Genomic DNA, 27987 nt, shown 5'->3' with positions numbered 1-27987 from the left:
GGTATATATTATCTCTCTATCAAAAGATGTAGCTAGAGCAGAGATATTAGAAAAAAGTGTCAGTGGTCATGCTAGTGTGTCTAGATTAGTAGCACCTACTGTATATGCTAATTAAAGCAAAAAGGCAAGACAGTCCAGCCATGTCTCAATAAGGAAGCAGTGCCTCTTTTAAATCTGTTTTATGCTGGCGTCCCAGCAAAGTTAGTTTGTATCACAATGGGGTCGATCATATTAGACGCAATGATCTCACGGGTGCGAGACATTGTGGCAGCGGGTGCACTTTCCGGCGGCTCAAATTCGCACAAAAGCGCTCACTGCCCTATAGGACTCAGAGCAATTTTGTGCGAATTGAGGTTGATTTCAGCCGCGAAGGGCGCAAGATCGGGTGCTGTTGCCGGCGTTGAAATGCTGCGGCACTAGGACATCGCACCCTTCGCAGCTATTAGGATCGACCCAAATGTATTATTTGCAGCAAATGGTGTTAGCCACAAAGAAGTTGAAAAAAGCAGGCAATGCGGTCGATCCTATTAGCTGCAAAGGGCGTGATGTGCCGTTGCTGTGGCGTTTCATTGATGGCAACGACACACGATCTCGCACTCTTTGCGGGCTAAAATTACCGCCAATTCGCACAAAGTTGCTCGGATCCCTATGGGCCCAATATATGTAATTGGATCCACTTATTTGTATCAAATAAATCAGGTGATGATTTAAGTGTCTATACAATGGTTATTGAGTGTTTTACTATATGCACATTGCTTTTAGCATATTACATTCCAAGTCATGTTGCCAAATTCTTGCAAGTGAAATATTGGCTAGAGCTGTGTTTATTGATTGACCCTTGTTCTCTCTCTCTCTCTCTCTCTCTCTCAATCTGATGTATCCCTCTATTGACACAGCTCTCAAATAATTCTGCAATGAAAAGTTATTCTCTTTCTATCAACATCAGGACTCATCACCACTTTGCAATTTATGGATCTCTAGTAATGGCAGGTTGAGAGAAACCATAATAGCTGCTAATTTCTCCATCTTAAATTAATTTATTATCCTGTAACGGTGAATATTCATTATTTAAGTTTTGTTTTGGTTGGGTGTGAAATGAAAATTATTCGGTGTCTACATTTTTCGGTCCAAAGGAGGTTCAAGTTGATGGTCCTGTCACTTCTCTTCCTGACCTTCATGATGCATTTTATTCTGGATGTACTCTCTTTATCCACTACAGTTTCATGCTCATGTCCATCTGAAAACCACCCCAGAGCCAAAACCCGCATGGTTAGGAAGTCTCCAGTGGTGAGGTCGTTACAAGATTTTAGTGGCAGCAATGGATCGTCAGTGTATGGCAGCCCAATGTTGAAGGCTTCTGAAGTGAATGCAAAAGATTCAAACAAAAAACTGACAAGATATCAAGGATCAAAGCTCACCTCACTTTTCCAGCACCCCCTGTATAATACTCCAATACCAGAGATCAAGGAAGAAGATATGCTTTTTAGAGTCAATGCTGAGGAACGATTTACACTGAAAGAGATCGGGAGTGAGGAATGGTGAGAAACATTGTCACTATAAATTAATGTAACATCTGATCTTACATAAATGCAATTGAAAGTATAAAATATATGGATAAATAGTTGTATTTTTGGATCGCGAACTTTTACAGAGCATGAAGAGAAGTACTTTACAGATGACCGCTATATTTTTACACATTTATCTTTGATTTTAGCCAAAATTGAAAAGTGCATTGAATTTATATTGTGAAATGTCCTAGATTTGCACCAATGCGTCTAGACGATCCATCCAGTGTACTGTAAGATGAATGCCTACTCTGCACTCTAATAAGATGCCTATGCAAGCCAGACGTACAACTTAACAAATTTGTTTTGCTCAATTTAATCCTTTTCACAGTGACATAGACAAATGCATTTTTAATATAGTAATATCGGCTAAATAATGATAATATATCCCGTTTTCCTGCAGTGAAATGGAGATTTTGGACAGAGATTAAATTACATTTTGCAAAATGCACCTAAAAATTTTCTCTGCCCGAGTGCAACAGGGGAGAACAAAATAATCACAATATATTGTTTTTGCAGAGTGCAAATTGTATACGAAATCCAGGCAGACGGGTTACCAGCTGTCAGTATACCGACAGTAGCAACCCGTCAGCTAGAGGTGCAAGTAGAAATTTTTTCTTAGTGGTACTGATAGTAAAATGGACGTGGTCACGTGGCATGAGGGGGCGTGGTCACACAACTGGCGGAGTGGCTACATGACAATGGGGGCATGGCCACATTATGCCACACACCGTAATGCCCCTTACACATTATGCCAAACACCGTAATGCCCATTACACATTGTGCCACACACCGTAATGCTTATTTATTACACATTATGCCACACACCGTAATGCCCATTACACATTATGCCAGACACCGTAATGCCTATTACATATTATGCCACACACAGTCATGCCGCTGACACCATTTTATGTCCCACTCACAAAAATGCCCCTTACAAATTATGCCCCACAGTTAGGCTTCTATTTACTTGCTGCAAGGGGTTTATGGCAAAAGATGCAGCTTTCTGCATCTTCTCCTGGCAGCGCCAGCATTCCCGGCACTTCTGGGTAACGCTGTAAATGCAGTGGCATAATTATACATTTTGCGCCACCCCCATGGCATTTTAGTGCCACTTACATGTATAATGCCCCTGTAGTGCCGCTTACATGCATAATGCTCCCTGCAATGCTGCTTACACGCATAATGCCCCCTATAGTGCCGCTTATACGCACAATGCCCCCTGCTGTGCTGTTTACATGCATAATGCCCCACTAGTGTTGCTTACACACATAATGCTCCCTGCAGTGCCGCTTACACACATAATGCCTCTAGAAGGATTTACCGCCCTACATGCTCGTTGCCAGAGGTTTTCTGCCCGTTGCCAGGTGTTACATGCTCATTGTCAGGGGTTCCTTGCTCATTGCCAGGGGTTGCATGCTTATTGCGGACAGAAACCCTGCGCTTAATGGTACTCCGTACCACCCCGTACCACCTTACTTCCAGCACTGCCGTTAGCCGTAATCCCGTGAGCAAACCAGCGAGTCCCCTTGTGGGCTCTCTGCGCTTGCCACTCTTCAGGCCCAGTGGCCCACCATTCTAGTGATAATACCGGACTGCGGTCGGGATTCTGACCGCCGGCATTTCCCTTGCTGTCGACATCCGGTATATTTACTGCATCCCAATTGTATATGTCCTTATAAAAAGCTAGGCAAGTCCTACAAACATGCCCTCTTCAAACTTTTATCTCATCACATTTATCTACCTCCTCAAAATGTAATCACATTGTTACACTGCTCTACAAATGTTTTACTCACCTGCATCTACACCAAACCTAGCAAGGAAACCTCTCGCTCATTATTTTTTGACTGCCGAAGATGGTGGTTTGACCCATTTCCAATTAGTCTTCAACTCATTATACATTATAAAGGATCTACCCGCTGGGTACTCATTTAGCTTCTTGGAATCCTTATTTAAAATAAACTGAGGGAAGTTTTATATATTAACATATATACAGTGCATCCGGAAAGTATTCACAGTGCTTCACTTTTTTCACATTTTGTTATGTTACAGCCTTATTCCAAAATGGAATAAATTAATTTTTTCCCTCAATATTCTACGCACAATACCTCATAATGACAACGTGAAAAAAAGTTTTTTTGAGATTCTTTTCAAATTTACTAAAAATAAAAATCTAAGAAATCACATGTACATAAGTATTCATATCCTTTGCCATGAAGCTCAAAATTGAGCTCAGGTGCATCCTGTTTCCACTGATCATCCTTGAGATGTCCCTACAGCTTAATTGGAGTCCACCTGTGGTAAATTCAGTTGATTGGGCATGATTTGGAAATGCACACACCTGTCTGTATAAGTTCCCACACTTGACAGTGCACGTCTGAGCACAAACCAAGCATGAAGTCAAAGGAATTGTCTGTAGACCTCAAGAGAGGATTATCTCAAGGCAGAAATTTGGGGAAGGGTACAGAAAAATATCTGCTGCTTTGAAGGTCCTAATGAGCACAGTGGCCTCCATCATCCGTAAATGGATGAAGTTTGGAACCACCAAGACTCATCCTAGAGCTGGCTGGCCATCTAAACTGAGCGATCGGGAGAGAAGGGCCATAGTCAGGAAGGTGACCAAGAACCTAGTCAGGGAGGTGACCAAGAACCCGATGTTCACTCTGTCAGTGCTACAGCATAAATCTGCGGAGAGAGGAGAACCTTCCAGAAGGACAACCATCTCTGCAGCAATCCACTAATCAGGCATGTGAGGTAGAGTGGCCAGACGGAGTTCACTACTTAGTAAAAAGCACATGGCAGCACACCTGGAGTTTGCCAAAATACACCTGAAGGACTCTCAGACTATGAGAAACAAAATTCTCTAGTCTGATGAGACAAAGATTGAACTCTTTGGTGTGAATGCCAGGTGTCATGTTTGGAGGAAACCAGGCACCGCTCATCACCAGGCCAATACCATCCCTACAGTGAAGCATGGTGGTGGCAGCATCATGCTGTGGGGATGTTTTTCAGCGGCAGGAACTGGGAGACTAGCCAGTATAGAGGGAAAGGTGAATGCAGCAATGTACAGAGACATCCTGGATGAAAACCTGCTCCAGAGCGCTCGACCAAAGACTGGGCGATGGTTCATCTTACAGCAGGACAATGACCCTAAGCACACAGCCAAGATATCAAAGGAGTGGCTTTAGGACAACTCTGTGAATGTCCTTAAGTGGCCCAACCAGAGCCCAGACTCGATTGAACATCTCTGGAGAGATCTGAAAATGGCTGTACACCAACGCTTCCCATCCAACCTGATGGAGCTTGAGAGCTGCTGCAAACAGGGATGGGCAAAACTGCCTAAAGATAGGTGTGCCAAGCTTGAGGCATCATATTCAAAAAGACTTGAGGCTGTAATTGCTGCCAAAGGTGCATCAACTAAGTATTGCGCAAAGGCTGTGAATACTTATGTACTTGTGATTTCTTAGGTTTTTATTTTTATTAACTTAGCAAAAATCTAAAAAAAACTTTTATCGTGTTGTCATCATGGGGTATAGTGTGTAGAATTTTGATAGAAAAAATTAAGTACTTCTTTTAGCGGAGTGCCGCACCATTGCAACTATATATACAGTTGTGCTCATAAGTTTGCATACCCTACCAGAATTTGTGATTTTCTGGCCATTTGTCAGAGAATATGAATGATAACTCACAAACTTTTCTTTCACTCATGGTTAGTGGTTGGGTGAAGGCATTTATTGTCAAACAACTGTGTTTACTCTTTAAATCATAATGACAACAGAAACTACCCAAATGACCCTGATCAAAAATTTTCATACCCTGGAGATTTTGGCCTGATAACATGCACACAAATTGACACAAACGGGTTTGAATGGCTACTAAAGGTAACCATCCTCACCTGTGATCTGTTTGCTTGTAATCAGTGTGTGTGTATAAAAGGTCAGTGAGTTTCTGGACTCCTGAAAGATCCTTGCATCTTTCATCCAGTGCGGCACTGACGTGTCTGGATTCTGAGTCATGGGGAAAGCAAAAGAATTGCCAAAGGATCTGCCGGAAAAGGTAACTGAACTGTATAAAACAGGAAAGGGATATAAAAAGATATCCAAGCAACTGAGAATGCCAATCAGCAGTGGTCAAACTCTAATTAAGAAGTGGAAAATGAGGGATTCTGTGGAAACCAAATCACGGTCAGGTAGACCAACAAAAATTTCAGCCACAACTGCCAGGAAAATTGTTCGGGATGCAAAGAAAAATCCACAAATAACTTCAGCTGAAATACAGGACTCTCTGAAAAAAAGTGGTGTGGTTGTTTCAAGATGCACAATAAGGAGGCATTTGAAGAAAAATGGGCTGCATGGTCGAGTCGCCAGAAGAAAGCCATTACTACGCAAATGCCACAAAGCATCCCGCTTACAATACTCCAAACAGCACAGAGACAAGCCTCAAAACTTCTGGAACAAAGTAATTTGGAGTGATGAGACCAAAATTGAACTTTTTGGCCACAACCATAAACGTTACATTTGGAGAGGAGTCAACAAGGCCTATGATGAATGGTACACCATTCCTACTGTGGATTGCTGATGTTTTGGGGATGTGTGAGCTACAAAGGCACTGGAAACTTGGTCAAAATTGATGGCAAGATGAATGCAGCATGTTATCAGAAAATACTGGAGGAAAATTTGCACTCATCAGCCCGGAAGCTGCGCATGGGACGTACTTGGACGTTCCAACATGACAATGATCCAAAACACAAGGCCAAGTCGACCTGTCATTGGCTACAGCAGAATAAAGTGAAGGTTCTGGAGTGGCCATCTCAGTCTCCTGACCTCAATATCATTGAGCCACTCTGGGGAGATCTCAAACGTGCAGTTCATGCAAGACAGCCCAAGAATTTACAGGAACTGGAGGCTTTTTGCCAAAAAGAATGGGCAGCTTTACCATCTGAGAAAATAAAGAGCCTCATCCACAACTACCACAAAAGACTTCAAGCTGTCATTGATGTTAAAGGGGGCAATACACTGTATTAAGAACTGGGGTATGTAAACTTTTGATCAGGGTCATTTGGGTAGTTTCTGTTGTCATTATGATTTAAAAAGAGTAAACACAGTTGTTTGACAATAAATGGCTTCACCCAACCACTAACCATGAGTGAAAGAAAAGTTTGTGAGTTATCATTCATATTCTCTTACAAATGGCCAGAAAATCACAAATTCTGCTAGGGTATGTAAACTTATGAGCACAACTGTATATATAGTTGCAATGGTGCGGCACTCCGCTAAAAGAAGTACTCAGGAAACCAAAGTCGTTTACAACGTTTCAGTGCCTTTATGCACTATGGTCAGGTTTATAAAGCATATATAAAGAATTACATACCTTTTAGAACTGCACACCCAGTAAGGAAAACCGCGCCAGAAGTCCAGTCGGGACCTCCTCCACGGCGGCGGTAACTGATGACATCATTACATCTGTGACACCCATCACCACAACAACATACAAACATTAAACAGCGATTCTGAAAGATGAAATAGCATTCGGGTTATAATATAATAATAATAATAATTTTATTTATATAGCGCTCTTTCTCCAATAGGACTCAAGGCGCTTAACAGATACATAGCATAATATAGTACAGAAAATAATGAAGTACATTTTCATAAAATACAGAAGCATGAAGATACTAAAAGGGACATTATGGAAATGCTTGAGTAAACAGAAAAGTCTTGAGTCTACTTTTGAAGGATTCTATAGTTGGGGCCTCTCGCACTGTGCGGGGAAGTGAGTTCCATAAAGTCGGAGCCGCATGACTAAAAGCTCGACCCCCAGATGAATTACGGTAGATTCTAGGTACTGCTAAAAGTCCTTCATCTACAGATCGCAGTAATCGAGTGGGGCAGTATGGGGTCAGAAGCTGTTTCAGGTACCTTGGGCCTTGGTCATGTAATGCTTTGAAACTCAGTAAGCCAATCTTGAAGATGATTCGCCATCGTACAGGCAGCCAGTGAAGGGAGTAGAGGATGGGTGTTATGTGGCTAGAACGGGGCTGGTTGGTTAATAGCCTGGCAGCTGTGTTTTGCACCAGCTGTAAGCGCTGCAATTCTTTTGCTGGTAGACCAAGGTAGAGGGCATTACAGTAGTCTAAACGAGATGATACAAATGCATGTATGACTTTTGGCATATCATCTGAGGGAATTAAGTGCTTGATTCTGGCTATGTTCCTCAGGTGAAAGAATGAGGATTTGATTGTGGCTGATATCTGATGTTTAAGTGTCAAGCCACCATCCAGGACAACACCAAGATTCCGCACACGATCACTGGTCTGTAATTCTGAATCCCCGAGTGTAAGTCCAGTTGGTTGGCTATGCTGCAGTCTTGTCCTTTGATGTTGCGGTCGTATCATAAGGACCTCTGTTTTATCCGGGTTCAGTCGCAGCCAACTGGCGCTCATCCACTCCTGTAGTTCAGCTAGACAGCCATTTAGGGTTGCTATTGGGTTATCAGTGCCCGGAGCAAAGGACAAGTACAGTTGTGTATCATCTGCATAGCAGTGGTAGACCAGGCCATGGCGCCTGATTATTTCGCCCAATGGGAGCATGTATACTGCAAAAAGCATGGGGGATAGTATAGAACCTTGTGGGACACCACATGGCAATGGCACTGGTGGTGATGAGTATAATCCAGATGATACTCTCTGTGACCTGCCTGTGAGAAATGATTTGAACCAGCTTAGGACTGTGCCATCCAGACCACAGAAATGTATCAGTCGCTCAATCAGAAGCCCATGGTCCACGGTATCAAATGCTGCCGAGAGATCCAGAAGGATTAATATTGAACAGTCACCTCTGTCTTTTGCCATCAGAAGATCATTTAACACACACACCAGGGCTGTTTCAGTGCTATGTCTTCTCCTGAATCCTGATTGAAATGGATCATAAATATCATGGGTTGTCAGGCGAGTTTCCAGTTGATTTGCAACGACTTTCTCAATAACCTTTCCTAGGAAAGGAAGGTTTGATACCGGTCTGTAGTTGGTCATGCAGTCGAGATCTAAATTAGGTTTTTTAAGAAGCGGTCTAACAATTGCTTCCTTTAGGGGTCCAGGAAAAATGCCTGTCTGCAAAGAGCATTGAACAATTTTTGTAAAGACAGGACCAATTATATCCATACAACCTATTAGAAGCTTGGTTGAGGCTGGGTCCAGATCACAGGTGGTGGGACGCAAAATCCGAGCAATTTCAGCAGTGTCCTTCACATCCACTGGATCAAAGCTGGTCCATGAAGGCAGGTAGCTTATATTGGCAGGCTTTGTAGTTTGGCACTCCTTTGATGGCACTGTGGAGATTCCAGCCCGGATGGTGGATAACTGGATATTTTATCTGCAAAGAAGTTTGCAAACTCGTTGCATCTTGCCTGGGAGAGGGTCTCATCAGTCTGCAGGCATGCTGGCTTGCAAAGCATCTCCACTGTGCGGAAAAGTTGAGCTGGCCTATTGTTTGCTGCTGTAATCTCATTTGACAGGAACTGTGCTTTCTTACGAGTGATTGTCGATTGATATTTTTCGTTATGCTTTATTAGTTTTATTTTGTCATCCACTAGGTTAGTCTTCCTCCATCGTCTTTCCAGTCTACGCCCCCTTTTCTTGAGCTCACTAACACTGTTGTCGAACCATGGAGCTTGACGTTGTGGTTTACGAGGTCTTAAACGCACAGGGGCGATAATATCAATTGCAGCCATAACATCCCTATTATAATAACGGACTAGGGAACAGGGATCTTCACAGGCACCCAGTATAGCAGAGAGATCCAGATTTGCTGCAAGAGCCTGGGGAGTCATACCCCTCCTTGGACGATACCTGGTCAATTCCACAATAACAACAAACACATAATGAACCTTAAAGTGCTTAGGTATTAAATTTCATGAAAAACAACTATAGCTGAGATGTTCATTTAACCGTAGAGGGGATAATACATCTAATCGGTGGATCCACTGTACCTCTCGCTGTAACAGCAATCGATTGCGATCGCCACCCCTTACTGTTTTTTTTTACCCAATCAATCATGTGGTATCTAATACTTGCAATACAGGTTGAGTATCCCATATCCAAATATTCCGAAATACGGAATATTCCGAAATACGGACTTTTTTGAGGGAGAGTGAAAAAGTGAAACCTTTGTTTTTTGATGGCTCAATGTACACAAACTTTGTTTAATACACAAAGTTATTAATAATACTGTATTAAATGACCTTCAGGCTGTGTATATAAGGTGTATATGAAACATAAATGAATTGTGTGAATGTACACACACCTTGTTTAATGCACAAAGTTATAAAAAAATATTGGCTAAAATTACCTTCAGGCTGTGTGTATAAGGTGTATATGAAACATAAATGCATTCTGTGCTTAGACTTGAGTCCCATCGCCATGATATCTCATTATGGTATGCAATTATTCCAAATTACAGAAAAATCTGATATCCAAAATACCTCTGGTCCCAAGCATTTTGGATAAGGGATACTCAACCTGTATTATGTTTTAATTCTGTAAAATGGCGTGCAACCGTTGTTCAGATTTCTATCACTACTTAATGCAGCTCTAATAGTGGAGCGATGCATGGCCATACGATCTATAAATCTCCCCTGGGTCTTCCCTATATAGGAAAGGCCACAGGGACAGATAATTTGGTAAACCACGTAAGTAGAAGTACAAGTAAGGTTATGACGGATTAAGAATTTCTTACCCGTGTGCGGGTGGTAAAATGAGTCCCCTGATATTAGGAAACTACATGTTGTACAACCACACTTTAAAACAGCCCAAACTCTTTTTGGACAAAAAATGTACTGGTTTATCACCGTCATAATTACCAATATCAGCATGAACTAAGAGATCCCTCAAGTCCTGGCCCCGTGTATAACAAGGCATGGGATTCACATCTTTAAATGGTAGATGACTATCAGTTTTAATAACATGCCAATGTTTTTTAATTACTGAATTTACCTCTCTCCGTTTGTTGGTTTCTTTAGTCTTAGATTTCTGCAACAATACTTTGCGATCTATATTTAGAACTTTATCCTTGGTCTGCAAAAGGACTTTTTTAGGACAACCCCTTACTAACAGTTTCTCGATTAAAGAATCTATTTGTTCATTAGCTGTAATGCTGTTGGAGTTAATTCTCCATATTCTAAGCATCTGTGAATATGGTAATTAATTTTTCAGATTAACAGGATGACAGCTGTTATATTGTAATAATGTATTACGATCTGTGCATTTCACATGTACAGATGTTATAAATTGGTTACACCTTAGCTTAATATCAACATCTAAATAATCTATATGTTCCTGGATCATTCTGAAAGTGAACTTAATTGGACAATCGCCAATATTATTAGTTTCAATAAGATTGCAAAATGAATCCTCAGACCCTGTCCAAACGATGAACAGGTCATCTATAAAACGGGTGTATAAAAAGATGTTTGATGATACACTAGAATTAGAAAAGAATATCTTCTGCTCAATATAAAACATAAAAATGTTAGCAACTACCGGGGCCACTGCCGAGCCCATTGAGCAACCACTCAACTGTATATAATACTTTTTATCAAACAAAAAATAATTCTTCTTAAGGGTAAATTCCAAAAGGACCACACAGAACTCAATAAATGCTATATCATAGACACCACTTTCAATCAAGAAGACCTTTACAGCATGTAAACATGTATCATGCGGTATCACCGTATACAAGCTCACCACATCTGCACAAATCATCCAGGAACCATCTGGAACATCGTGCAGTGTGGCCAGCTTGTTAAGAAATAATTTTTAATTTGTCCTCCTATGATTTATCCCATACTGAATTATCCTTATTAAAAAAGGGACTGTCTTACATCCCAACGACCTGCTTTAATGATTTTAAGTGGCAACAGGAGAAATACCAACTATTCAGAAAACTGAAAATTAAAGAATTTTTCAATAAATCATTAAAGTCTGAGCCTGCTGAACAAGTCAAACCAATTCCTGAACATGTTAGGAAGATATTCCCAAAATCATCATTTGATCCAAATACCAATAATCCAAGTTTAAAGACTTTCATGCGTTTAGTGGACAAAGAAGTGGATACCGTCACCGCACGTCCAAAAGATGTTAATCCTAATTTAACTCCAAAAGAGAGGAGAGCCATTAAAACCTTGTCCGGTAATACAAATGTAATTATAAGACCGGCGGACAAGGGCGGGGCAATTGTCCTACAAGATATACAGGACTACCGTAATGAAATTTTGCGTCAATTGAACGATGGGAAGACGTATAAAGAACTGTCCTGTGACCCTGTCGACATCTTTCAAAAAGAATTGGGAGTGATTCTGACACAAGCGGTGCAAAATAAAATCATAGATCAAAAGCTTGCAGATGCCTTGCTACCAAAATATCCGATAGCTCCGCTTTTGTATACTCTCCCGAAGATACACAAGGGGGTAACCCCTCCCCCGGTACGTCCTATCGTCTCACCAAGGTGGTCTTTGTCACAGCCAGTTAAAACCTATTTGGACTCAGTATTACAGCCCTTGGTCCAGCAGCACAGAAATTTTCTTTTGGACACAACAATGTTTTTAACAAGATGGCCACACTGCACGATGTTCCAGATGGTTCCTGGATGATTTGTGCAGATGTGGTGAGCTTGTATACGGTGATACCGCATGATACATGTTTACATGCTGTAAAGGTCTTCTTGATTGAAAGTGGTGTCTATGATATAGCATTTATTGAATTCTGTGTGGTCCTTTTGGAATTTACCCTTAAGAAGAATTATTTTTTGTTCGATAAAAAGTATTATATACAGTTGAGTGGTTGCTCAATGGGCTCGGCAGTGGCCCCGGTAGTTGCTAACATTTTTATGTTTTATATTGAGCAGAAGATATTCTTTTCTAATTCTAGTGTATCATCAAATATCATTTTATACACCCGTTTTATAGATGACCTGTTCATCGTTTGGACAGGGTCTGAGGATTCATTTTGCAATCTTATTGAAACTAATAATATTAGCGATTGTGCAATTAAGTTCACTTTCAGAATGAGCCAGGAACATATAGATTATTTAGATGTTGATATTAAGCTAAGGTGTAACCAATTTATAACATCTGTACATGTGAAATGCACAGATCGTAATACATTATTACAATATAACAGCTGTCATCCTGTTAATCTGAAAAATTAATTACCATATTCACAGATGCTTAGAATATGGAGAATTAACTCCAACAGCATTACAGCTAATGAACAAATAGATTCTTTAATCGAGAAACTGTTAGTAAGGGGTTATCCTAAAAAAGTCCTTTTGCAGACCAAGGATAGAGTTCTAAATATAGATCGCAAAATATTGTTGCAGAAATCTAAGACTAAAGAAACCAACAAATGGATTCCAGTAGTTAATCATTTTAATACACAATCTAGAGAGGTAAATTCAGTAATTAAAAAACATTGGCATGTTATTAAAATTGATCGTCATCTACCATTTAAAGATGTGAATCCCATGCCGTGTTATACACGGGGCCAGAACTTGAGGGATCTCTTAGTTCATGCTGATCTTGGTAATTATGACGGTGATAAACTAGCACATTTTTTGTCCAAAAAGAGTTTGGGCTGTTTTAAAGTGTGGTTGTACAACATGTAGTTTCCTAATATCAGGGGACTCATTTTACCACCCGCACACGGGTAAGAAATTCTTAATCCGTCATAACCTTACTTGTAATTCTACTTACGTGGTTTACCAAATTCTCTGTCCCTGTGGCCTCTCCTATGTAGGGAAGACCTAGGGGAGATTTATAGATTCTATGGCCATGCATCGCTCCACTATTAGAGCTGCATTAAGTAGTAATAGAAATCTGAACAACTGGTTGCACGCCATTTTGCAGAATTAAATCATAATATTGCAAGTATTAGATACCGCATGACTAATTGGGTAAAAAAACAGTAAGGGGTGGAGATCGCAAGATTGCTATTACAGCGAGAGGTACAGTGGATCCACCGATTAGATGTATTATCCCCTTTGAGGGTTAAATGAACATCTCAGCAATAGTTGTTTTTCATGAAATTTAATACATAAGCACTTTAAGGTTCATTATGTGTTTGTTGTAATTGTGGAATAGATATTATAACCCGAATGCTATTTAATCTTTCAGAATCGCTGTTTAATGTTTGTATGTTGTTATGGTGATGGGTGTCACAGATGTATTGATGTCATCAGTTACCGCCACCGTGGAGGAGGTCCCGACTGGACTCCTGGCGTGGTTTCCCTCACTGGGTGTGCAGTTATAAAAGGTATGTAATTCTTTATACAGTATATGCTTTATAAACCTGACGATGGTGCATAATTGCACTGAAACGTTGTAAACGACTTTGGTTTCCTGAGTACTTCTTTTAGCTGAGTGCCGCACCATTGCAACTATACATTTATACAGCCGTATATGTGAGGGCACCAGCGTGGTAACTAATCTTCATCGAGGAGTGCCGGTCCTGTGCTTCTTTATATATATATACAGGTTGAGTATCCCATATCCAAATATTCCGAAATACGGAATATTCCGAAATACAGACTTTTTTGAGTGAGAGTGAGATAGTGAAACCTTTGTTTTTGATGGCTCAGTGTACACAACCTTTGTTTAATACACAAAGTTATAAAAAATATTGGCTAAAATTACCTTCAGGCTGTGTGTATAAGGTGTATATGAAACATAAATGAATTGTGTGAATGTAGACACACTTTGTTTAATGCACAAAGTTATAGAAAATATTGGCTAAAATTACCTTCAGGCTGTGTGTATAAGGAGTATATGTAACATAAATGCATTCTGTGCTTAGATTTAGGTCCCATCACCATGATACCTCATTATGGTATGCAATTATTCCAAAATACGGAAAAATCCAATATCCAAAATACCTCTGGTCCCAAGCATTTTGGTTAAGGGATACTCAACCTGTATATATATATATATATATATATATATATATATATTCACTGCTCAAAAAAATAAAGGGAACACTTAAACAACACAATGTAACTCCAAGTCAATCACACTTCTGTGAAATCAAACTGTCCACTTAGGAAGCAACACTGACTGACAATCAATTTCACATGCTGTTGTGCAACTGGAATAGACAACAGGTGGAAATTATAGGCAATTAGCAAGACACCCCCAATAAAGGAGTTGTTCTGCAGGTGGTGACCACAGACCACTTCTCAGCTCCTATGCTTTCTAGCTGATGTTTTGGTCACTTTTGAAAGCTGGCGGTGCTTTCACTCTAATGGTAGCATGAGACGGAGTCTACAACCCACACAAGTGGCTCAGGTAGTGCAGCTCATCCAGGATGGCACATCAATGTGAGCTGTGGCAAGAAGGTTTGCTGTGTCTGTCAGCGTAGTGTCCAGAGCATGGAGGTGCTACCAGGAGACAGGCCAGTACATCAGGAGATGTGGAGGAGGCCGTAGGAGGGCAACAACCCACCAGCAGGACCGCTACCTCCGCCTTTTTGCAAGGAGGAACAGGAGGAGCACTGCCAGAGCCCTGCAAAATGACCTCCAGCAAGCCACAAATGTGCATGTGTCTACTCAAACGATCAGAAACAGCCTTACAGCCCAACACCGTGCAGGACGTTTGGCATTTGCCAGAGAACACCAAGATTGGAAAATTCGCCACTGGCGCCCTGTGCTCTTCACAGATGAAAGCAGGTTCTCACTGAGCACATGTGACAGACGTGACAAAGTCTGGAGACGCCAAGGAGAATGTTCTGCCTGCAACATCCTCCAGCATGACCGGTTTGGCAGTGGGTCAGTAATGGTGTATGGTGGCATTTCTTTGGGGGGCCGCACAGCCCTTCATGTGCTCGCCAGAGGTAGCCTGACTGCCATTAGGTACCGAGATGAGATCCTCAGACCCCTTGTGAGACCATATGCTGGTGCGGTTGGCCCTGGGTTCCTCCTAATGAAAGACAATGCTAGACCTCATGTGGCTGGAGTGTGTCAGCAGTTCCTGCAAGACGAAGGCATTGATGCTATGGACTGGCCCGCCCGTTCCCCAGACCTGAATCCAATTGAGCACATCTGGGACATCATGTCTCGCTCCATCCACCAATGCCACGTTGCACCACAGACTGTCCAGGAGTTGGTGGATGCTTTAGTCCAGGTCTGGGAGGAGATCCCTCAGGAGACCATCCGCCACTTCATCAGGAGCATGCCCAGGCATTGTAGGGAAGTCATACAGGCACGTGGAGGCCACACACACTACTGAGCCTCATTTTGACTTGTTTTAAGGACATTACATCAAAGTTGGATCAGCCTGTAGTGTGTTTTTCCACTTTAATTTTGAGTGTGACTCCAAATCCAGACCTCCATGGGTTAATAAATTTGATTTCCATTGATCATTTTTGTGTGATTTTGTTGTCAGCACATTCAAATATGTAAAGAACAAAGTATTTAATAAGAATATTTCATTCAATCAGATCTAGGATGTGTTGTTTAAGTGTTCCTTTTATAATTTTGAGCAGTGTGTATATATATATATATATATATATATATATATATAACATTGACTACATTGAAAATATTGTGTATTTGTTATTTCTATATTGGTAGACTCATCCCTCCCAACATGACCCTCTCTAGGAGGGACAGAATGCTCTGCTTCTGGACTTCCCTCTTACTGCTTATTGCCGGCACCTGTGCTGAAACATCTTTCTTATCTATTAACATGTTCAACAGAGGTGCTGGCAATCATAAATGATGTGAAAAATCCAGAAGCAGAGCATTGTGTCCCTTCTGGAGAGGGTCATGTTGGGAGGTATGTAGACTCAGAGTGCGGTCACTGCCCTCTCACCACAATATATATATTGTGGTGAGAGGGCTTGTGTCTCACCACATTTGCCCACATTCTGATGGGATCAATTCCATCCAAGGGAGAAGAAAACAAGACCTGCACATTCTGCACCTGCAGTGGAGAATTATGACACTGGGCTTTCTGGATTGCACAGCTGCAAGTGAAAAAAATCAGGACTCTAGGTTTTCCAGCTCACCCAGAGACAGCAGGAAGTCAGAAGCAGGAGAGGAGTTTAAAAGTCCAATTCACACAATGCACATGGTGCTGATACCTGTTAGAGGCCAGTGAGTAGGGTACAGTTTGCTGAGTCACTGCACAAAAGCCAAACACCTTCGGCATTGCCAAGGATTTGAAGGCAAACATTACGGTCACGTGAGTAATGGTTGGCAGACCTAAATAGCCGTAATTATATTTTCTCATACGTCCTAGAGGATGCTGGGGTCCACTTCAGTACCATGGGGTATAGACCGTTCCGCAGGAGCCATGGGCACTTTAAGACTTTTCTAGAGTGTGAACTGGCTCCTCCCTCTATGCCCCTCCTCCAGACCTTAGTTTAGAAAATGTGCTCAGGCAGACTGGTCGCACTCCAGTGGAGCTCTACTGAGTTTCACTGAAAAGACATTATGTTAGGTTTTTTATTTTCAGGGAGACTGCTGGCAACAATCCTACACCCCCGCCAGTATAAATATTTTAGTCATATATTCTGAGGGGAAACGCGCCATTACAGGGGGCGGAGCTTCCTCCTCAGTCAGCCAGCACACTGCTCAGCGCCATTTTCTCCAAGCAAGCTGCAGGGGAAGAAACGCTGGTCCTCCTCCACTTCTGAACCAAGTATCAGGGTGCAAAAAGGGGGGGCACAGTGTAAATTGGTGCTGTATTGTTAATTTGGCATTATAACAGCGCTACAGGTCTCTGTGGACATTTTATATTACACAGGGAGTTTAGTCATTAGCGCTGAGTTGTGAACTGGCAAATCCCTTCTGTGTCCTTCTGACAGATTTTACTGTGGGTCTGTCCCCTATAAGCCCTGGAGTGTCTGTGGTGTGTTTGTGCACGTGTGTGACATGTCTGAGGCAGGGAGCTCACAGAGTTGTAATTAGGTGGCACTACCGGCACGCCACGAGCCTGAATGGGTGAAAGAATTACGTGATAGTGTGAATCATATCAGTAAGAGATTGGATAAGTCTGAGTCTCATGCAGAAACCTGGAGAAAATCCGTGGAAGATGTGATTTTTAATAGTTCTGCCTTTTCATCCACAGGGGACCCCTCTGGGTCACATAAAAGGTCATTTGCACAAGTAGTACAAACTGATACCGACACGGACTCTGATTCCTGTGTCGACACTAGTGACTCCAGGGGAATAGAACCAAAATTAGCTAAAAACATTCAGTACATGATTGTTGCTATAAGGGAGGTCTTAGAAGTTACGGAGCCCCCTCCTTTACCTCAGGAGAAGGCTTACTTTTATAAAGAAAAGAAAATTTACGTAACTTTTGCTCTATCTCATGATCTTAACACTCTCTTTGAGGGAGTCTGGGTAAACCCTGAAAAGAAATATCAGATTCCCAAAAGAATTCAGGTAGCTTATCCTTTCCTGGCAAAGGACAGGAAAAGGTGTAAGTCACCCCCCGTTTTAGACAGTGCCCTGTTACGATTAACAAAAAAAGATGATTCTCCCGGCGCCTGGGACGGCTTCCCTAAAGGAGCCGGCAGACCGCAAGTTAGAGACTACGTTAAAATCAATTTATGTGGCCAATGGGACACTACTCAGGCCCACCATTGCCTGTGCGTGGGTGAGTAGTGCTATTGAAAAGTGGTCAGAAAACTTGTCATCAGAGATTGACACAATAGATAGAGACAAGATTCTCCTAACGTTGGGTCATATCAAAGACAATGCTGCATATATGCTAGAATCCATGAAAGATATTGGGCTCTTGGGATCAAAAGCCGCTACCATGGCTGTTTCAGCAAGGAGGACGTTGTGGATTCGCCAATGGAATGCTGACGCAGATTCCAAAAGGAATATGGAGGCTCTCCCGTATAAAGGTGAGGTCTTGTTTGGACATGGGCTGGATGCTTTAGGTTCTGCGGCTACCGCAGTTAGTTAGACATTCTAGCCTTATGCTCCTGCGCTGGCGAAAAAGACACATCACTCTCAGATGCAGTCCTTTCAGCCCAATAAATACAAAAAGGGTAAAGGTTCCCCTTTCTTTGCAGGTAGAGGAAAGGGAAAAGGAAAAAAGTCTGCAGCGTCTCCAGGATCACAGGAGCAGAAATAAACCCCTGCTTCTGCCAAATCTTCAGCATGACGCTGGTGCTGCCTTGCGGGAGTCTGCTCAGGTGGGGGCACGTCTGAAACTTTTCAGTCCTTTCTGGGTTCAATCTGGCCTGGACCCGTGGATCTTACAAATTGTGTCTCACGGATACAAACTGGAGTTTCAAGACGTTCCCCCATGCCGATTTTTCAAATCGGCCTTACCAGCTTCTCTCCCAGACAGGGAAGTAGTAGCAGCAGTAATACAAAAATGATGTCAGGATCAAGTCATTGTCCTGGTTCCCTTGTCACAACAAGGGGAAGGGTTTTATTTAAGCCTCTTTGTAGTTCTCAAGCCGGACGGCTCGGTCAGACCGATTCTAAACCTGAAATCTCTGAATCTCTACCTGCAAAGGTTCAAGTTCAAGATGGAATCTCTAAAGGCAGTGATTTCCAGTCTGGAGGAAGGGGATTTCATGGTGTCAGTGGACATAAAGGATGCCTACTTACATGTTCCCATTTATCTTTCACATCAAGCTTATCTGAGATTCGCGATACAGGAGTGTCATTACCGATTTCGGACGTTGCTGTTTGGACTCTCCACGGCACCGAGGGTGTTCACCAAGGTGATGGCGGAGATGATGGTCCTCCTTCGACAGAAAGGAGTCAATATAATTCCTTACCTGGACGATCTCCTGAGAAAAGCGAGGTCCAGGGAAAAGTTGTCCCTGACAGTACTTCAACAACACGGTTGGATCATAAATTTTCCAAAGTCACAGATGGAACCGACAACAAGATTGTCCTTTCTGGGGATGATACTGGACACAGAAGTACAGGGGGTATTTCTTCCAGTAGAAAAGGCTCTGGAAATCCAGAGAATGGTCAAACAAATTCTGAAACCAACAAGAGTGTCGATTCATCAATGCATTCGGTTGTTGGGAAAGATGGTAGCGGCCTACGAGACCATACAGTTTGGCCGATTCCATGCCAGGGTATTCCAGTGGGACCTGTTGGACAAGTGGTCTGGATCCCACCTGCACATGCACCGGAAGATAATCCTGTCATCCAAAGCCAGAATTTCGCTCCTGTGGTGGCTACACAGTTCTCACCTACTAGAGGGACGCAGGTTCGGGATTCAGGACTGGGTCCTAGTAACCACGGATGCAAGACTCCGAGACTCGGGTGCAGTCACACAGGGAGAAAGCTTCCAAGGAAGATGGTCAAGTCAGGAAACCTGTCTTCACGTAAACGTTCTGGAGTTGAGAGCCATTTACAACGGCCTTCTACATGTAGGGCATCTTCTTCAAGATCAACCCGTACAGATCCAGTCGGACAATGTAACGGCAGTCACGTACATAAACCGTCAGGGCGGAACGAAAAGCAGAGCGGCGATGGCAGAGGTGACAAAGATCCTCCTCTGGGCAGAAAGACATGCAAGAGCTCTGTCGGCAATTTTCATTCCGGGAGTGGACAACTGGGAAGCAGACTTCCTCAGCAGACACGATCTCCATCCAGGAGAATGGGACCTCCACCAAGAAGTCTTCGCAGAGGTGTCAGCTCTTTGTGGAGTTCCTCAAGTAGACATGATGGCATCTCGTCTCAACACGAAACTTCAGAGATATTGTTCCAGGTTGAGAGACCCTCAAGCAATAGCAGTGGATGCACCGGTGACCCAATGGGTGTTTCGGTCGGTGTATGTCTTTCCTCCACTTCCACTGGTACCAAAAGTGTTCATGATCATAAGAAGAACAAGGGTTCGAGCAATCCTCATTGTCCTAGACTGGCCAAGGAGAGCTTGGTATCCAGATCTTCAGGAGTTGCTCATAGCAGATCCTCGGCTTCTTCCTCTTCGCAAGGACCTGCTGCAGCAGGGGCCGTGCGTGTATCAAGACTTACCGTGGCTACGTTTGACGGCATGGCTGTTGAGCGCCGGATCCTAACCCAAAAGGGTATTCCCAAAGAAGTAATTCCCACTCTTATTCAGGCCAGGAAAGGAGTAACGTCTAAACATTACCACCATATTTGGAGAAAATATGTGTCTTGGTGTGAATCCAAGAAGGCTCCTATGGAAGAGTTTCAGTTAGGACATTTTCTCCATTTTCTGCAGGCAGGTGTGGATGCGGGCCTAAGATTGGGTTCAATCAAGGTCCAGATTTCGGCCTTGTCCGTTTTCTTTCAGAAACAATTGGCCCCCCTTCCAGAAGTTCAGACGTTCGTGAAAGGGGGTTCTGCACATCCAACCTTCATTTGTGCCTCCAGTGGCACCATGGGATCTTAACGTGGTGTTGCAGTTCCTTCAATCGGATTGGTTTGAACCTCTACAGGCGATAGAGTTGAAGTTTCTCACCTGGAAAGTGGTCATGCTGGCCTTGGCATCCGCAAGGAAGGTGTCTGAGTTAGGGGCCTTGTCTCACAAAAGTCCTTACTTGATCTTCCATGATGATAGGGCTGACTTAAGAACTCGTCAGCAATTTCTTCCGAAGGTGGTTTCTTCTTTCCATATAAACCACCCTATTGTGGTGCCAGTGGCTACTGACACCTTCACTGTGTCAAAGTTTCTGGATGTGGTCAGAGCTTTGAAAATTTATATCACAAGAACAGCTCGGATACGGAAAACAGAGGCTCTGTTTGTCCTGAATGCTCCCAACAAGATTGGGTGTCCTGCTTCTAAGCAGACCATTGCGCGCTGGATCAGAGGTACGATTCAGCACGCTCATTCCACAGCAGGATTGCCGATACCGAATTCGGTGAATGCCCATTCTACTAGAAAGGCTCATCCTGGGTGGCTGCCCGGGGGGTCTCGGCGTTACAACTTTGCCAAGCAGCTACTTGGTCAGGGGCAAACACGTTTGCTAAGTTTTACAAGTTTGACGCCTTGGCTGATGAGGACCTCAAGTTTGGTCAATCGGTGCTGAAAGGTCATCCGCACTCTCCCGCCCGTACTGGAGCTTTGGTTTAACCCCATGGTACTGAAGTGGACCCCAGCATCCTCTAGGACATATGAGAAAACAGGATTTTAATACCTACCGGTAAATCCTTTTCTCCTAGGCCGTAGAGGATGCTGGGCACCCAGCCCAGTGCGTTCTTTACCTGCAGTTATTATTTTGTTACGTTGTTTCAGCATGGTTGCTGTAATGTTCATGCTCGTTGGCATGAGTTTTGTTCAATGCCATGTTGTGTGGCATGGTTCAAGTGTGAGCTGGTATGAATCTCACCGTTAATTGAAAAGTAAATCCTTTTCTCGAAATGTCCGTCTCCCTGGGCACAGTTCCTATACTGAGGTCTGGAGGAGGGTCATAGAGGGAGGAGCCAGTTCACACTCTAGAAAAGTCTTAAAGTGCCCATGGCTCCTGCGGAACCGTCTATACCCCATGGTACTGAAGTGGACCCCAGCACCCTCTACGGACTAGGAGAAAAGGATTTACCAGTAGGTATTAAAATCCTGTTAAAGTACTGAGTAATATGAGGTGTATTGTGATAACTTGCCACTGTGAAGTTAAACAGCTGCTTATTTATTTATATATTTTTCACAAGTTCAAATGCTGTCTGCTATTCAAAAGATAGGTTTGGCTGCTATGTAATAAAATACACCTGACAGTTGAACAGAGAGAGCACACATATTGAGGTCTAATTAAGCACTGCTATGGGAAGAGGGGTGGGGGACATTTTTTTTCTGTGTTCTGTTTAACCCTTGCATTGCCGAAAGAAACTCATTGTTTTGTTTTTGTGTCCAAACTGGCGTCTTATTTAAAGACACCAGAATTTGTGTATATGCCATCTGCTATAAACATGGAGGAAGCTTTTCACACTATAGTAAATTTGCTAGCCTCCCATCAAAAAACAGAGGACCAAATGTTACAATTGGTGTCCCAAACAGTGGGCACAACAAATGCTTCAGGGCCAGAGGCGTAACTAAGGGGGGTCGAGCAGGGCACGTGCTCTGGGCGCCGTAGCAGGCCCAGCAGGGGGGAGGCGCTGCCGGCCAGGGCATCATGCCCGCCCCCGCTATTGCCGCCTGTTACCATTGCGCTGTGCCGCCCACACTACAGTATGCAGCTCCCTGCCTACCTCCTACGTGCTGCTGCTGGGAGCCGGGAGCGTGACTGCAGTGACAGCGTCACGCTCCCTGAGCTGGACAGGCAAGCGGGCTCGGCTCCTCTTCATGGGGATAGGCAGAGTCTGGGCCATTTCTAGGGCAGTGCGAGCCATGCCTGTAGCTGCGGCCAGTGTGGATCAATTGAGCTTCTGAAACAGCGTTAAGCCACACCCCCTTGTGAGGATCCCAGAAGTTCCCCCAGGAACAATGATTGAATCTGCACAGGAGACTGGGTGTCCACAGGGTGCTACAAGCATGCCATAAGTGCCAGGACTCGGAGTCCATGAAAAACAAATGAATGAGTGGCTTAAGGTCAGGTTACTCTCATCTGTTATCTCCCTGCCAGTGTATCATCCCAGTACCAGGGCACAGTGTGAGTACAAACGCTGACAGCAGACACTATTAACTGTTTCCTGCCTTACTGCAATCCATATTGGCAGGTGACTCCACACTGCTGTATTTCCAGTGCTTAAAATGATCCTAGAGAGCTGGCTGAACTCACCCCCCCATGGATGCCACACTCCTAGCCACTCCCACCTAACGTGCACTGATACCATTTGTCCAGCATAATCTTACATCTACCTCCATCTCTCCCTCTCCATGTCCTGTCTCTCTCCGCCTTCTGTTTCTCCCCATGCCCCCTTCTCACTCATGCCTCTTACTCTCTCTATCCTCATGCCCCCCCATGCTATCCCTTCCCATGCCCCCCCCCCCCCCCCTCTCTCCATTCTTCTCTTTCTTTCTCGGTCCCTATCCATGTTTCCAATGGCTCTGTATGTGGTTCTCCCACGGGGGTTTTTATATATATATATATATATATATATATATTTTATTTTTTTATTATTATTATTTTTTTTTTTTTTTTTTTGTTCATATGTTTGTAAATCCAGTCATCAGGACACAGAGACATGTGAGTTCACTGCTGTGCTGTTTATTCCATCACCAACTCCAGACACACCGCACACTGGACCACCCACTTCCCAGTATCCCCCTGGTCCTAGGGACCATCACTGAAGATTCAGGCTTACACAGATTAGTAAGGGAGCGTCTACAAATATTAAGCATTCTAATACCCTAACATCACATCCTCTTTTCTTTAAAGATAAGCCCTATACGCTTCAATGCAACAATTAACAACGTCATATTAAGAACATCATCTAACACGTTTCAATGAGTCTCCCAGGTCTGCGTATTTCCCTTTTGGGTCTTTCATACACAGTCTGTGTTTCATCGACCATGTTGGACCTTTCTAGAATCGTGGTTGGTTCACCATTATCAGGATCATCATACATGTCAGATGAAGGGTATTCTTCAGTCATGTTGTCTTCATTATGGTTAGGTTGAGATCTTAAATCCACCCAATTTCTTCTTACTTCCGTTCCACGCTCTGTACGTATAGTATAAGATCTTGGTGCTACTTGTGCTTGCACAATACCTTTCTGCACCCAAATACCTTTCTCGTGATCTCTGAGACGGACTTGGTCACCCAATTTTAGATCAGATAAGCTTTTTGTTCGTCTGTCATGGAACAGTTTCTGTTTCGCCTGTTGACGTTCCTTACTCAGTCTGACCAACGCTGAGTTATGTATATTAAGCAGTTCATCATGTATCGGGAGATTTTCTCTAATCCTCCTTCCCATCAGCATTTGTGCAGGAGAAAGTCCATTCTGTAAAGGTGTACTGCGGTAGATTAAAAGACTTTTGTAGAAATCTTCTTTACCTTCTTGAGCTTTTTTCATGAGACTCTTTACAGTTTTTACTGAACTTTCCACCAACCATTTGAGCGTGGATAGTGGGGACTTGACGTAGTATGGACAAATTCCCACTCATCAGCAAATTGTCTAAATTCAGCACTGGAAAACTGAGGACCATTGTCAGTGAACACTTCCATAGGAACACCATGCCTTGCAAAGATTGACTTCATGCAATTGATTACGGCTATACTGGTAGTTGTATGTAGTGTCTTCACCTCAGGGTAGTTAGAGTAATAATCAGTCATGACAATGTACGTTTTCCCATTACAATCAAACAAATCTGCGCCAACTTTCTGGTACGGTCTCTCTGGCACTGCGTAAGACATAGGCCCTCATTCCGAGTTGATCGGTCGCAAGGCGAATTTAGCAGAGTTACACACGCTAAGCCGCCGCCTACTGGGAGTGAATCTTAGCTTCTTAAAATTGCGACCGATGTATTCGCAATATTGCGATTACTAACTACTTAGCAGTTTCAGAGTAGCTCCAGACTTACTCTGCCTGTGCGATCAGTTCAGTGCTTGTCGTTCCTGGTTGACGTCACAAACACACCCAGCGTTCGGCCAGGCACTCCCACCGTTTCTCCGGCCACTCCTGCGTTTTTTCCGGAAACGGTAGCGTTTTCAGCCACACGCCCCTGAAACGCCGTGTTTCCGCCCAGTAACACCCATTTCCTGTCAATCACATTACGTTCGCCGGAGCGATGAAAAAGCCGTGAGTAAAATTACTTTCTACATAGCAAAGTTACTTGGCGCAGTCGCAGTGCGAACATTGCGCATGCGTACTAAGCGGATTTTCATTGCGATGCGATGAAAAATACCGAGCGAACGACTCGGAATGAGGGCCATAATTCACATGTAGCTGCAGTCTGTGCTATGTCTTGGTTCATTCTTGGCCAATACATAACTTCACGCGCTCTCCGCTTACATTTTTCTTCTACTAAGTGGCCTTCATGTATCTTGCACAGCATAGTTTTTCTTAGTCGTGCAGGTATGAACCTATTGCCTTTGTAAATAATACCATCGACAACTGTAAGGTCACTGCGGTACATCAAATAATCAAGGATAGACAGCGGGCACGCATGTTTTTCTGCTGGCCAACCTTTCAGAAATAAGAATTTACTCACCGGTAATTCTATTTCTCGTAGTCCGTAGTGGATGCTGGGAACTCCGTAAGGACCATGGGGAATAGCGGGCTCCGAAGGAGGCTGGGCACTCTAGAAAGATCTTAGACTACCTGGTGTGCACTGGCTCCTCCCACTATGACCCTCCTCCAAGCCTCAGTTAGGACACCGTGCCCGGACGAGCGTACACAATAAGGAAGGATTTTGTATCCCGGGTAAGACTCATACCAGCCACACCGTATAACTCGTGATATGAAACCCAGTTAACAGTATGAAACAACTGAGCCTCTCAACAGATGGCTCAACAATAACCCGATTTAGTTAACAATAACTATGTACAAGTATTGCAGATAAACCGCACTTGGGATGGGCGCCCAGCATCCACTACGGACTACGAGAAATAGAATTACCGGTGAGTAAATTCTTATTTTCTCTGACGTCCTAGTGGATGCTGGGAACTCCGTAAGGACCATGGGGATTATACCAAAGCTCCCAAACGGGCGGGAGAGTGCGGATGACTCTGCAACACCGAATGAGAGAACTCCAGGTCCTCCTCAGCCAGGGTATCAAATTTATATAATTTTACAAACGTGTTTGCCCCTGACCAAGTAGCAGCTCGGCAAAGTTGTAAAGCCGAGACCCCTCGGGCAGCCGCCCAATATGAGCCCACCTTCCTTGTGGAATGGGCATTGACAGATTTTGGCTGTGGCAGGCCTGCCACAGAATGTGCAAGCTGAATTGTACTACAAATCCAACGAGCAATAGTCTGCGTAGAAGCAGGAGCACCCAGCTTGTTGGGTGCATATAGGATAAACAGCGAGTCAGATTTTCTGACTCCAGCCGTTCTGGAAACATATATTTTCAGGGCCCTGACCACGTCTAACAACTTGGAGTCCTCCAAGTCCCTAGTAGCCGCAGGCACCACAATAGGCTGGTTCAGGTGAAACGCTGACACCACCTTAGGGAGAAACTGGGGACGAGTCCTCAATTCTGCCCTATCCATATGGAAAATCAGATAAGGGCCTTTACATGATAAAGCCGCCAATTCTGATACTCGCCTGGCCGAAGCCAAGGCCAATAACATGACCACTTTCCAAGTGAGATATTACAGATCCACGGTCTTTAGTGGTCCCAAGGTGCCACAGGAGGCACAAACGGGGGCTGAATATGCAGCACTCCTTTTATAAATGTCTGAACTTCAGGTACTGAAGCTAGTTCTTTTTGAAAGAAAATCGACAGAGCCGAGATCTGTACCTTAATGGAACCTAATTTAAGGCCCATAGTCACTCCTGCTTGCAGGAAATGCAGAAATCGACCTAGTTGAAATTCCTCTGTTGGGGCCCTTTCGGCCTCACACCATGCAACATATTTCCGCCATATGCGGTGATAATGATTTGCTGTAACCTCTTTCCTGGCTTTAGTAAGCGTAGGAATGACTTCCTCCGGAATGCCCTTTTCCTTCAGGATCCGGCGTTCAACCGCCATGCCGTCAAATGCAGTCTTGGAACAGACAGGGCCCCTGCTGCCGCAGGTCCTGTCTGAGTGGCAGAGGCCATGGGTCCTCTGATATAAATTCTTGAAGTTCTGGGTACCAAGCTCTTCTTGGCCAGTCCGGAACCACGAGTATCGTTCTTACTCCTCGCCTTCTTATTATTCTCAGTACCTTTGGTATGAGAGGCAGAGGGGAGAACACATAAACCGACTGGTACACCCACGGTGTTACCAGAGCGTCCACAGCTATCGCCTGAGGGTCCCTTGACCTGGCGCAATATCTTTTATAGCTTTTTGTTGAGGCGGGACGTCATCATGTCCACCTGTGGCCTTTCCCAATGGTGTACAATCCTTTGGAAGACTTCTGGAGGAAGTCCCCACTCTCCCGGGTGGAGGTCGTGTCTGTTGAGAAGATCTGCTTCCCAGTTGTCCACTCCGGGAATGAACACTGCTGACAGTGCTAACACATGATTTTCCGCCTATCGGAGAATCCTTGTGGCTTCTGCCATCGCCATTCTGCTTCTTGTGCCGCCCTGTTGGTTTACATGGGCGACTGCCGTGATGTTGTCTGATTGGATCAGTACCGGCTGGTTTTGAAGCAGAGGCCTTGCCCCTCAGGGCATTGTAAATGGCCCTCAGGTCCAGAATATTTATGTGTAGGGAAATCACCTGACTTGACCAAAGTCCCTGGAAGTTTCTTCCCTGTGTGACTGCCCCCCCAGCCTCAAAGGCTGGCATCCATGGTCACTAGGACCTAGTCCTGTATGCCCAACCTGCGGCCCTCTTGAAGATGGGCACTCTGCAGCCACCACAGTAGAGATACCCTGGTCCTTGGAGACGGGGTTAT

The 27987-nt window shown here is 43.8% G+C and overlaps 1 protein-coding gene across 3 annotated transcripts in view; it reads left to right on the top strand.

Moving 5' to 3' along the window:
- The first annotated feature begins 878 nt into the window (after positions 1 to 878).
- Positions 879 to 27987, top strand: part of LOC134958116 (extracellular serine/threonine protein kinase FAM20C-like) — a 402537-nt gene continuing 375428 nt past the window's right edge. For all 3 annotated transcript variants that reach the window (XM_063940488.1, XM_063940487.1, XM_063940486.1), the window contains exon 1: positions 879 to 1538. In XM_063940488.1, coding sequence (XP_063796558.1) covers positions 1096 to 1538 — 443 coding nt within the window. In that variant the 5' untranslated portion in view covers positions 879 to 1095. The remainder of the gene's footprint in view (positions 1539 to 27987) is intronic.

Source organism: Pseudophryne corroboree, chromosome 9, assembly GCF_028390025.1.
Source record: "Pseudophryne corroboree isolate aPseCor3 chromosome 9, aPseCor3.hap2, whole genome shotgun sequence".
In the NCBI taxonomy this organism is placed as follows: Eukaryota; Metazoa; Chordata; class Amphibia; order Anura; family Myobatrachidae; genus Pseudophryne; species Pseudophryne corroboree.
This window is presented reverse-complemented; position numbering and strand designations above follow the sequence as displayed.